A 12165-nucleotide genomic window follows, 5' to 3' on the forward strand; every position below is an offset into this window, starting at 1 on the left:
TTGCAGAGCTAACATGGAAAGATTTATTTAGAAATATGTGTGACAAACTGTTTATACTTTATCAAAGAGCTTGCTTCATATTTTTCCTTTTTGGAGGAAGGCTTTCTCTAAGTTTACCTTTGTATAGATTAATGACACTAGTGAACTTTATTAATGTTTTGTCTTTTTATATGTGAGTCTCTCGAGATTTAACATGTAAAATGATATTCTGTAAAGAGTTCATTATAAATTGTCTTCAAGTGGATAAAATCAGGTTGCTTGTTAGAGTGCCATTGTATTTGTTTAGGGCCAGGTGAGGTCCTGAGCTGAGGTTATGGAGAGGCTATAATTGTCAGATAGACTCACTTGAGACCTTTTCAATAAGCAAGGAAACTGAGGTAACACCAGGGCACTTGTTGTGATTGAGACAAGATTACTGCTATTGCCAAGAGCTGTCTCATCACTTTTGCCTTAAGGCAGACAACTTCTTCCATTTTCACTGTTCTTCACTCCTTATTTTAGTATCCGTTCCTTCCCTAAGACTCCCATGAAACAGCTCTGGGGTACGCACAGTCTAGTTGTCTGTGATAGGCTGACAGCAATCAATATGAAATCTCAGCAGTGTGCAGACAGTGCTAATTAAACGCCAGAGATGTCGTTTGTGTTAGGGAAGATACTGTTTGGCAGTCATGGTGTACTTCACCTTGTGACCAATAGAGCACAACTCCAAGAAACTAATGACTTCTGACTCCTTGGATTTTTGTTTTAGAGAAACACCATCTGATTCTGAATATATGTTTTTATTCTTAGAGCCAAAAGCCCATCTTTACAAATTAAATTTGTCATCTTTTAGATGGGGGGTAGCACTTTCTCTAAGAAATTCTGTTTTGTGTGGTTATCCGCAACTCGAGCTAGGAAAAAACTCCCACCTGATATTTGGAGGCTTAAAAGCCCAGATTGGCAGTCTGCTGCGGAGGCATGCCCTGGGTTCTCTGTGTAGGATAATTCTTTCTGTATTACTGGAAATAATTGCCTATTCCTGATAGTTTTCATTTTAAAAGTTAAAATAAAGTAGAATGGTCCTGATGAAAAATTTTTATTAGATTACATTGAAGGATCTAGGATATACTGTAACATATCTAACATATATAGGATTGCTTGCCATCTAGAGGAGGGGGTGGAGGGAGGGAGGGGAAAAATCGGAACAGAAGCGAGTGCAAGGGATAATGTTGTAAAAAAAATTACCCTGGCATGTATTCTGTCAATATAAAGTTATTATTAAATAAAATAAAATAAAATATTTTTTAAAAAAAGATTACATTGAAGGATTTTGGTTGGCAAACTTTTTTCTAGGAAATAAATGTTTGAAAGAGAAGTAGTACATATCTGTTATGTACCTTTTGTTTACAAAAGCAACCACTTATGTTTATATCTGTTAAGTGCCTACTGTGTACCAGACATTGGGTTAAATCTGGGGATAAAAGCAAGGCAGTCTCTGTTCTCAAGGACTTCACAGTCTGGTGCAGGTAGTATTAAAGAAAGGTTAAGTTATGTGTCTGTGATCGTGGGGTAAGGAAATGTGAGGGGTGAAATACTAACTCTTATCTCCTGACTGTCAAGCCTTATGTTCTTTCATTAAGCCATAGTAATTTTTACATGTTTATCCTCTACTAGTGATTGATGTTTGTTCTAATTTTTTCTGGGGTGGTGGAGGAAGGAGGCAGTCATGATTAAGTAACTTGTCCAGGATCAATCAGCTAATGTTTAAGGTTGATTTTGAATTCGGGTCATCCTGATTCCAAAGCTCTATCCACTGAGTCACCCAGTTTATCCTTGTCCTAATAATCTTGCGATTCAATGAAATCTTGAAATGCCATTTTAATTATTAGAGGCTGATGCAGTGATTTCACTTATAGATTTAATGTAGTATTGTAGTTCATTATGGATAAAATAATCCATGTATGGTAACTTTTTATTGACTGGAGTGTTGGTCATTTGAAAGTTCAGTCAATGAATATTTGTTGGTTGCTTTTTCTGGGTATGACAGTTCAAAAACCATTTTATTCAGTATCTCTGATGTACAAAAGTACAAAAATAAAAAGCCATTTTATGGTGTGCAGGATGGCACAAATAAGAAAATGCAAGAAAATTTGGGGAAGTAAGCACAAAAAACTGGGGAGATAAGTTCTGAAGGGGTGGCATCTGAACCAACCTTAAAAGACTGGTAGGACAGGCTGGACAAATGTATGGCATTGGAAGCTGGAGTCCCAACAGTGAAAAACAGCTCTCCTTTGACAAAGGGGATATATTAAACAAAAAGGAAAACATTAAACTGGAGACGTAGCAAAATCTGCATTACACGTCAGCCATGTTACTATTGTTTTTTGGAGGAAGGAATGAAAGGGGAAAAAAAGAGTAAAGTAAAAAGCGCACAGCAGAGAGCAAAAGAATAACCTGCAAGGAAGCAAAGAAGAGATGGACAGTCATGAATATATAATCTCTTCTATTATTATATGCTTTCTTGAAATGGAAATTTGTTACATCTTTTGAATCCTCCCTGATACTCTGCTGGGCACATGACAATGTTTTGTTTTTTATTTGTCTTTTCTATCTTTTTCTATTTTGTTTTTTCTTATTTTGTATTTAGTTTTAAATATATAAATAAAAGAAAAAAGAGAGAAAAAAAGTAGGTAAGAGCCGAAGATGGTAGGCTTACGAATGTCAATCTGAGGAGTTTGTATTTTATTGTAGAGTTTATAAGGAAACAGGTGAAGTTTTTTTGTTTGTTTGTTTTTTAGCAGGCAGAAGAGTTTGAATCCTGACTGGGCTCAATCTCTGATCGAGCGTGAGCTCCACGAGGCCAGACATTGTTGCTTTTTTGCCTCTGTGTCCTTAGTGCCCACCTGTCGTAGTCAGGCACACAGTGGGAATTTAATAAGTACTGAGTGATTGGCTGTGACATCATTTAACCTCTCTGGGCTTCTCTGTAAAATGAAAGGCTTGGATTAGATTTTTTAAGGACCTTTTCTAGCTTTAAATCTGTGATCCTTCAAACTCCCTCATCTTTCTTAACATCATAGGCTTGATATCAGTTCTGGCTATTTTATTTCCTTATGGACATATTGAATCCAAATTTAATGAAATTGTTGCCTCTGTATACTTTGGACTCAGGTGACATCTTGAGTCACCTCCCACCTCTGACGCTCACTTGCATTACACCTAATATCACCTATCAAATAGATGTTATTACCAGTAGTCCCTTAGCTTATCGTTTTGTTAGAATCAGATGAAACCTATTGTATATAAACTGACAGATAAAGATGAATTACTTTTGTGGCCATTGCGCCGTTATTTTTTTAAGCCATAGTTTAGGTGTAATGTCACTTCACCTGAATCATAGACTTTAAATGCCAATATTACTTACAAACTGTTTTATTCTTCATCATTGCTCTATCAGAAATTTTATGTTTAGAATACCCTGTGTCTTTATCTCTCTATAAAAGAAGTACAGCTATGATTATTCTTAAATGCTAATCCATATTAATCTTGCCCTAGGACCTGAATTCTAATCTCAGTTTGGAAATGAAGTAGTGTCTTAAATATAGATTAGCTAACTCTTCCTTTTCTGGAATTGCTTCATGCTAAAAGTACCAGTTTGTAGATAGACTGCTGAGAACTAATGGATTTACTGCTTTCCCTTCAGCTGACCTGTAGGTGGATTTTCCAGTTTAAGGAAAATGGTAGCAGACCACTGCTAAAGCCAGCCACTGGACAGATTTATTTTAATTCTTAGTGTGTGTGTGTGTGTGTGTGTGTGTATGTATGTGTGTATATATATATCCTTGTATGGAACAAGCTCTAAAATGCTTTATTTTTTTTTATTTATTTGATTTTATGGTAAGAATCAAATTAATTCTCTAGCCTTTTTTAGTCAGGTTTTGCTTGGGAATAGTGTTTTGACTGAGGAGAAAATTTTTAGCATAATTTTTCTATCTGAGAAATGCATTTTCTTTTAGTAGAAATTATTGGGATAAGCCTATCATTTGAATCTATAAATTAATTAGCAAATGGAAGGAACTGTTAATATCTATTGCATTTTAAATATGAAAGTTGTTTGTTGTGTTTGACCACGATGTAGCCAAATATTATTATACTTTGCAATCCCTTCAAGTTCAAAAATTATCCTGACTTCATGTAATTAAGCCCTAGATGTGATTGTTAGTCACTGTTGTGCTAATATAATGTAATTTGCATCATAGGAAAAAGCACTGGCTTTTCTGATCTGTTTACTCGCATTGGATGTAAAATGATCTTTGCTTTCTATCATCTGTGAACAGTGATGGGCTCTGGTGTTTCATAAATGGAGAAAATACTTTTCAGTTTCCACACTAAATGGGCACAGTAGGGACCAATTTCCTGCCCTTCAGACCTGCTGATTTAGCCAATACAGTAAGTTAAGTGGAGCTTTACATTTCTAGAAGGATCACACGGTACTATAAAGCCAGTGCCTCTCTGATCCTCACACTGCTTGGTTGGAGAGACCCAGGTATCGACATGGGCAATGCAAACTCCAAAAGCAGCAGCCGAAACAGCTCCATCCCGGGTCATCCCGAGCTGTCTTTGTATGGCTCTTTTTCTAGGAAATGGAATGAGAATGTCTTTTTGGATAATGAACTCCTAACATCCAAGATCCTGTCAGCACTTCGGCCACATTCTGAAAGGGGCTTAAGGACGGGAAATCTTCAATGTCCTGCTCGTTTTCTGAGTACCAACTCTGTGTTTGCATCCGTAGCAGCCTCTTTGAAGGAGCAGCCTCGCAGCACCCTCTTGGGATCTAATGGCACCCCAGTTCTGCCCAGGAATGTCGGGATGACTATCTCCACCAAAGCAAGTCTTCAAGCAGCATTAAATACGGCTGGAACTCTGAATAGATTTGGGTAAGTTGGCTTTTTTCATAAAGCAGCTTGATTTCCCATCTCTGTTTAAATGTGATTAATTAGGTGTATTTTGTGCTAAATTTTTACTTGATTTTAAAATGTTCTGTAGGAAGATGATTCCATTACTGAATTTGTAAGACAGCCAGCTGTCTTTTCTTCAGTTAATGAATGAAATCCTAAGTAACACCTGACTTTTAGCTTCCCAGCTTGTTCATTGTCTTTCTGAAAATTCTTAGGACTCTGTGGTTTCTTGCTGTGTTCACCTTTTTTCCTATTCATTATGCTAATGCTTATCTTTATCTTATGGTCTTTTGATTCAGATCCCCAGACTGTTGCTGGGAATATTTACATTTGTGTTCATAGGATGAGAGGTCTATCATTCCACTCTTTACTTCAAGGAGTCCTTAAGGTGTGGTACTAATAAACTAGATTGATCCTACAGATTAGAATGAGTTCCAAAGGATCACACATGACCTATCCTCAAGATTTGGTTTTTTCCCCCATTTGTTGTAATGAAATATGTCCTGGTGATTCAAATTGACAAACGAATTTGAGTCAGTGTTCCCTAATTTTTATCATCCTTATGATAAAGAGAAAGTGTATGTGGAAATCCTATAAAAAGGAGAGCACCACACATCTCTAATTAGTTACTAATCTAATTGGCCAGATGAGAATGATATTTTTTTTTCCCTATTTAGATCAGGTACAGGAGAGATGGATGAAACCGATGCTGGATTAGTAAAATTCAAGCAGGCAACAGATGATTCTCTTTCACTTGCATCAACTACTGAATCTATTTTCGTGGAAGGTATAAAAGTCTTTTTTATTCTTGTAAAAATTTCAAATAATTTCTTTGCAGCAAATGCTTTTTGTTAGCATATTAAAAGACATAAAGAAGGGTGATATGGAGTAGGACATGTCGTCTAATGAGTCAGAATATTTGTGCTTTTTAAATTAGATTCCTACTCTGCCTCACTAAAAAGTGAAATAGAAGCTGATGGCCAAGAGTTTGAGGCTGAGTCCTGGAGTCTTTCTGTGGAACTGCCATATGCAAAGAAACAAAAAAAGGAAGTATTGAAGAGGCAAGATGTCATCTATGGTAAGATCTGTTGCTTTCCAGTTGTTCTTTAGCAGTACCTTCCAGTTATTCGTTTTTCTGGGTGTTAGGAAAAAGCTTATTTTTAGCAAAGTGTTAGTCATCATGTGCCATTTCTTCCAGGCTGAATCTGGAGCCGGAAGAAGTAGACCAGGTGTTGTCCCAACTCTAGCTCTTTTTTATTCCATTACCTATCAATTCATGAAGCTGTTTCCTTGGCTATAAAATGGAAATTCTACCTCTCTATAGTCTGTCTCATTATTGTTTTTGTATTGTAAATATAAATTTGTAGTGATATTTGGTTTGGACCTGAGTGTACTGATGTAGGGCATTGCTGGCACTAAAACTCCTTCCATTGATGAAGATGAACAACTTCTTGCTAGTTTTGAGAGGGTCACATAACTAGTGGATTGATAGTGCTAGGTCTACACCTGGGAATAAATGTACCTATCTCTATATATGCCTCAGAGAGGATCTGAACCAAGGCCTTCTTTCCTCTTCCAAGGCTAGCCTTTTGCCTCCACAGTGCCACCCTAAAAGCATTTTTATTACCTGGGTACAGTGTTCTCTGCAGAATAACCATTTAAGAAATGCTTGATGAATTGAAGAATCAATTTTGCTTTCACAGAAAGCCAGCCAGCTCATTATTTCTTATTGGACTCCAGGCCTAAAGAGGTGTGCAGTCACTTAGGGTCTCGATGGCCAGTCTGTTGATTTAAATTGTGAGCTATATTTTGATGGAGATTTGGATCCTTTCCAGGATCTCATATGAATATTATTTTTACTAATCATTGGCATACAGAAGCATGTGTTTCTTTCTCAAATATGAGAAAGAAGATCCCTCTAATGGAGCTAGTGAGACAGTTGGGGCAAAGGGGGAGAACCATATTAGTAATCTTGTCAGATTATTTGCTACTTTCAGGTATGTTGTTTATATTGTCTGTGTTACTTCCTTCAGCAGAATAGAATGAGCTGAATTGGTATAGGTATGCCTGTGAAGTTATTATATTTTGGGCTGGCAAGGGCAGACCTGGCCACTGTCCCCAGGTATTTGTCATCTTTAGTTTACAAAATTTTAAAGGCCACGGCAACAGGTGCCTGCACTTTGTGTATCACCCCCATCTTGAGGTGACCTAACCAGTAAATGTGAGATGAACTGTTCCCAGAACTTAGGTCGTTTCAAGTTATGTTATTATGTGGGTTGAGAAAATCAGTCTTTTTTTTTTTTTTTAAACTTTTACCCATTTTTCAGGGCATAGCTCCAGACCAGCCACCTCTATCAATCATTCCATGACTGCTACAGTCCTTTCCTCTTCTGCAGTATTTCTTATTTACCATGCACAAGCAAATTTGCATTGTTACTAACTTTCTATGTAAGTTATAAGTATCTTGCCCATTCATTACCTAGCTATTTCTTGTAAAGGTACTCAGAAAATTGAGTTTTTCCCTATTTAAAAAGTATTATTACCTTTTAGTTTTATATCACTTTTATTTCCAGATATATTCTTCACTATCTAGTAAGCCATCCCTCATGATAAAAAAACTTTTTTTAAAAAAAGCAGGTTAGCAAAACTCACTAAGACTTCAGGTCTCACAGTTTATATGTGCTTCTATGTCCATACTTCCCAATACTACAAGCAAAGGAGGGAGTCATGTTTTCTTACCTTTTCTTTTGAGCCGTACTTAGTCATTGAAATTGCAATGTTCGGTTTTGATTTTTTGTTCTTTCTGGTTACAATATTGTCATATTTTTCTGGGTTTGCTTGCTTTATATTTTGTATCCATTTAGATGAGTCTTCTGAATTCATAATCATTGTTTCTTAGACCATAATATTCCATTACAATCTTGTACCATAATAGGCATTTACTTTTTTTCAGTTCTTTGCTACCACAAAACAAATTTACTATGTATGTTTTGGTGTATATGGAACCTTTATTTAACCTCCTTAAAGAAGGTATATGCTTTTAATTGGGTCTCTGGGTTTAAGAGATTATGAATTTTTTAGTCAATTTTTTGCATAATTCCAAATTGCTTTTCGGATTGGTTTACCAATTATGTCAAGAGCTAGCTGTCTTATCTTCTCTGTGTCTTCAATATAGTCAACAAAATGTAGTTGATTGAGAATGAGTTGTTAATTCCTTTTTCTGAGTTCAAGAACATTACTTTGCTATTATATGTAATTTGCTAATTACATATACTTTGCTATTCTTCATATTGTATTTTCTTTTAGAGATAGTCTGTGTACTAAAGGCCTATAAATCGCTGATAGGAAAATACTTGAAGTTGAATTTATGTATAGCAGGGTAGAATCTCCCTCCCCACCTCCAAAAAAAATGGTATGTCTTAAAAGTTTGCTTGTGCAATTAACTGATATTCAACTTTTAATAGAAATTCTTACAGCTGCCATCTATAATAAATCTATATAATTGCCCTGAACAGTAGGTAGCATATTATATATCAAACAGGGCAATAGGATGATCATGAATTCTATCTAGTATCATGCAACCTTAGTTTTGAGAGACCTTAGATCATCTCATACTTCAATAGGATTTTCCCCCTTTTACAATGGCCCCAACTTCTCTTTGAAGACCTATAGTGATTTTTTTCCTTTTCCACATCCTGCGCTTAATAGATCATTTACACTGCTATTGTCATTTTCTATTTCTTTTAAAAATAAATGTAAGTTTTACCTTTCTCACTTTTGCATTTCCTTTTGGTAGATTCAGAACATCTTTTTAGTCTATTAACATCTATTAGAATCTAGATTTTTTAATTTGTTTGTTATCCTTCCCAGCTTTGTGATATCCCAAAAAACCAAGAACATGCTCTCTTCCTCTATTCAGTTTATTGTATTAAATGTTTATGTTGAACATTCTTAGGACCAAAGAGAGGCCCAAAAGGGCACTCAGCTTGAGACTGACCACAATCTTTAGAACAGTCTTTGGCTGGATTTTAGTGAGTTTAACTTCATATTCCCTTACTTAACTCTGTTATGTCCAAACTGGCCCTTATTAATGCCTTTTTGCCTTTTTAAATGCTCACAAACTGCGCTGAATAAGGTATTCTGCGACTTTGATGTTAATTGTTCTTCTCTCTCTCCCCACCTGCACAACATTCATTGCACAAGTAAGTGCAGGAATTCACTGTGGATATCTTAACCCCATACACTTTTGGGCACCTTTTTAAGGAATCACCTTTGGAGCTACCAAACTAGCTGCAAGAAAAGCCAGTTTGTTGTAGGATTTAGAGTTAAAGAGGACTGGAAAGATGATCTAGACCAGCCTCTGTCCTTTTTCTACATGAGGAAAGTGAGGTCCTGGGAGGTGAAATCTCTTGACTGAGGCCCTACAGATAATATATAAGAGAGCTAGGATTTGAACCCAAGTGTTTGGATTCCAGATTGGTTTTCCACCATCTCATTCTAATCTGACTCTCTCATCCTCATTCTGCTTCTCTTGCCTTCACTGTGGGGTGGGTTGGTCAAATAAGGCCTGAAAAATCAATCAACTGCAAGTGATGATGAGCTGAAAGCTGGCACAACAAGCTCCTGCTGCTTGAGTTCTATAAGTTGATAATTTTGTATGGCTCACAAATGATGTTAGAAATGTCCAGTGACCCCGAGCAGAAAAAAGATTCCCCAGCCCTGGTCTATATCAAAAGGCTTAGTACAGTGGTCAGACAGGCAGTAGATTGCTGGGATCTATAAATAATTCTTGCGATTTTTGCTTAGGATTATTCTTTGGGGAACCCTCAGCAAACATCCTTCCCAGACTTATTGGACTCCATGAGCCAATTCACATATAAGAAAGCATTTTGAAAACTGTATTAACTAGTGGTTAGAATCATGAACAGGCATTTAGTAAGCACCCAGCTGGGCATAAGGCACTGTGCTAAACAGAGAATAGAAAAACAAAAACCAAAAAAAAAGCATTCCCTACTCATAAGAACCTTTTAGTATGTTGAAAAGTTGTAATCTGGACACAGATAAGTACATTTTATTGTTTTTCCAATTTTGTCTGACTCTTTGTGATCCTATTTCGAGTTTTCTTAGTAGTGATACTGGAGAGGTTTGCCATTTCCTTCTCCAGCTCATTTCACACTTGAGGAAACTGAGGCACACAGGTCAGACACAGGTAAGTGTCTGAGGCCAGATTTGAACTCAGAAGATGAATCTTCCTGCCCCCAGGCCTGGCCCTCTCTCCACTGACCTATATAGCATCCCTGAAGAGGAATAAAACACTGATCATTGGGATTTATCATCTTCTTTAAGGAGGTGGTACCAGAGCGCTGCATGCACCTGGAAGAAAGAGCAGGATTCTGAGAGGTGGAGGAGACATGGGGTCCTGGGCAGGTGTGTGGGCACCTGAGTTGAATTGTGATTTTGCTGTAGCTGCTTCTTAGTGTCAGCACTTTGTGTCCTCTCCAGAATTAATGCAGACTGAAGTGCATCATGTCCGAACCCTGAAAATAATGTTGAAAGTCTACTCCAAAGCACTGAAGGAAGAGATGCAGTTTAGTAGCAGAGTAATCAACCGCATCTTCCCATGTGTGGATGACTTGCTGGAGATGCACGGGCAGTTCTTGCACCGCTTGAAGGAGCGACGCAGAGAATCCTTGGCAGAAGGCAGTGATCAGAATTATGTGATCCAGAAAATTGGAGACCTCTTGGTACAACAGGTAAGAACTCTAGAAATTGGGGGGAATCAGTGTAAAGTAGGCATCCCAATATCTTTGATGAGTAGAGTAGCTTGTGGTCTGAGACCACAGAGCCCATTTTAGGTGGCTGTTTTGGTCTCAGGCTTCTGGATAGATTTGTTCTCCTCAGAAATTCATGTGAGGGGGGCTGAGAACTACCAGGGTACAGGTGGTTTGGGTCACTTGTAAAATGACAGGCAGAATCCAGAAAGAGCATTATGGGGACTGAATGTGGATCATAACATATAATTTTCACCTTTTTAAAATTGCTGTTTGCTTTTTTTTCTTTCTCATTTTTTTTCCTTTTTGATCTAATTTTTCTTTTTATCATGATAGATATGGAAATATGTATAGAAGAATTGTACATGCTTAACCTATATTGGATTGTTTGCTGACTGGGGGAGGAAAGTGGGGAGAAGGGAGGAAGAGAAATTTGGAACACAAGACTTTAAAGGGGTTGATGCTGAAAACTATCTTTGCGTGTATTTTGAAAATAAAAAGCTTTTTTTTTTTTTTTTTAAGGAAAAGTAAAGTGAAAAATGTGTTTTAATCTGAAAGAAATAAAATGACTAGCATAAATTCCTGAGCAGAGCAGCAAATCTCTTGATCCTAGAATTCATTCCTGAATCAGTTTCTAAACTGTTATTTTGTACTGTTAATAAGAAGAATGTTTATTACAGCAATCCTCATTTCTTTTTCTGCTTTTTTCCCCATATTTTCTGAATTTTAAAAATGTGTTATCACTCTGGTTTATGGGTTATCAAATTATTGTTAACTTCTGCAGCCTGTTAAAGCCCTTGGCTTAGTATGTTGTGAGTCTGAGCATTGTGCCTCCAGGTTTCTCTTTTTTTTTTTTTAAAGAGGAAAAACTGAAAACATGAGTAAACAGGAGAAAACAGAGTAAACATCTGAAGCCTGATGAAATGAATTCAGTTAGCTTCTGGTGGTTGCAAACAGACTTTCCATGATTGTTTTCTGTCTCTTCTATATTAGTTTTCAGGTGAAAATGGAGAAAGAATGAAAGAAAAATATGGTATCTTCTGTTGTGGTCACAATGAAGCTGTCAGTCACTATAAGGAACTGCTTCAGCAAAACAAGAAATTCCAAAATATGATTAAGGTAAAAAGAAGTAAGAGCCTTCTAGCTGTGAGAACTGGAGGCCTTTCTATGTTCCCTGATGCTTTTGTTCTTGAACAGGAGAGGCATAAATGGTTTACAGGAGGATTTATTTTTAAAAGTACAACAATCGAGTTTGGTCCAGAAGGAACCAAACTGAATTGGAAAGGAAGGGAGAGAACACCTGGAGGACACGTGCCTGTCTGATAAGCTGTGCTGGACGCTGCCTCATGCTTAGAGAACCAGAACAATGTCCAAGAGAAAGATTTTGACCAAATTGGGGGAGGGGGGAAGCTGATGTGCAACATTGTCACTGGATTGTCCAGAGCCAGAGGTCAAGG

At 37.0% G+C, this 12165-nt stretch overlaps 1 protein-coding gene across 2 annotated transcripts in view; it reads left to right on the forward strand.

The window, feature by feature from the left end:
* The window catches only part of LOC127545341 (rho guanine nucleotide exchange factor 18-like), a 50919-nt gene that overhangs the window by 16330 nt on the left and 22424 nt on the right, over positions 1–12165 (forward strand). The window contains exons 3-7 of one of the 2 annotated variants that reach the window (XM_051972547.1): positions 4772–4916; positions 5615–5724; positions 5875–6015; positions 10440–10690; positions 11702–11827. In XM_051972547.1, the coding sequence (XP_051828507.1) occupies positions 4849–4916; positions 5615–5724; positions 5875–6015; positions 10440–10690; positions 11702–11827 (696 nt within the window). In that variant the 5' untranslated portion in view covers positions 4772–4848. Of the gene's footprint in view, positions 1–4518; positions 4917–5614; positions 5725–5874; positions 6016–10439; positions 10691–11701; positions 11828–12165 lie in introns of those variants that run through there. The other variant, XM_051972546.1, reaches the window with a different exon arrangement.

The sequence above is a fragment of the Antechinus flavipes genome, chromosome 1, assembly GCF_016432865.1.
Source record: "Antechinus flavipes isolate AdamAnt ecotype Samford, QLD, Australia chromosome 1, AdamAnt_v2, whole genome shotgun sequence".
NCBI classification, from domain to species: Eukaryota; Metazoa; Chordata; class Mammalia; order Dasyuromorphia; family Dasyuridae; genus Antechinus; species Antechinus flavipes.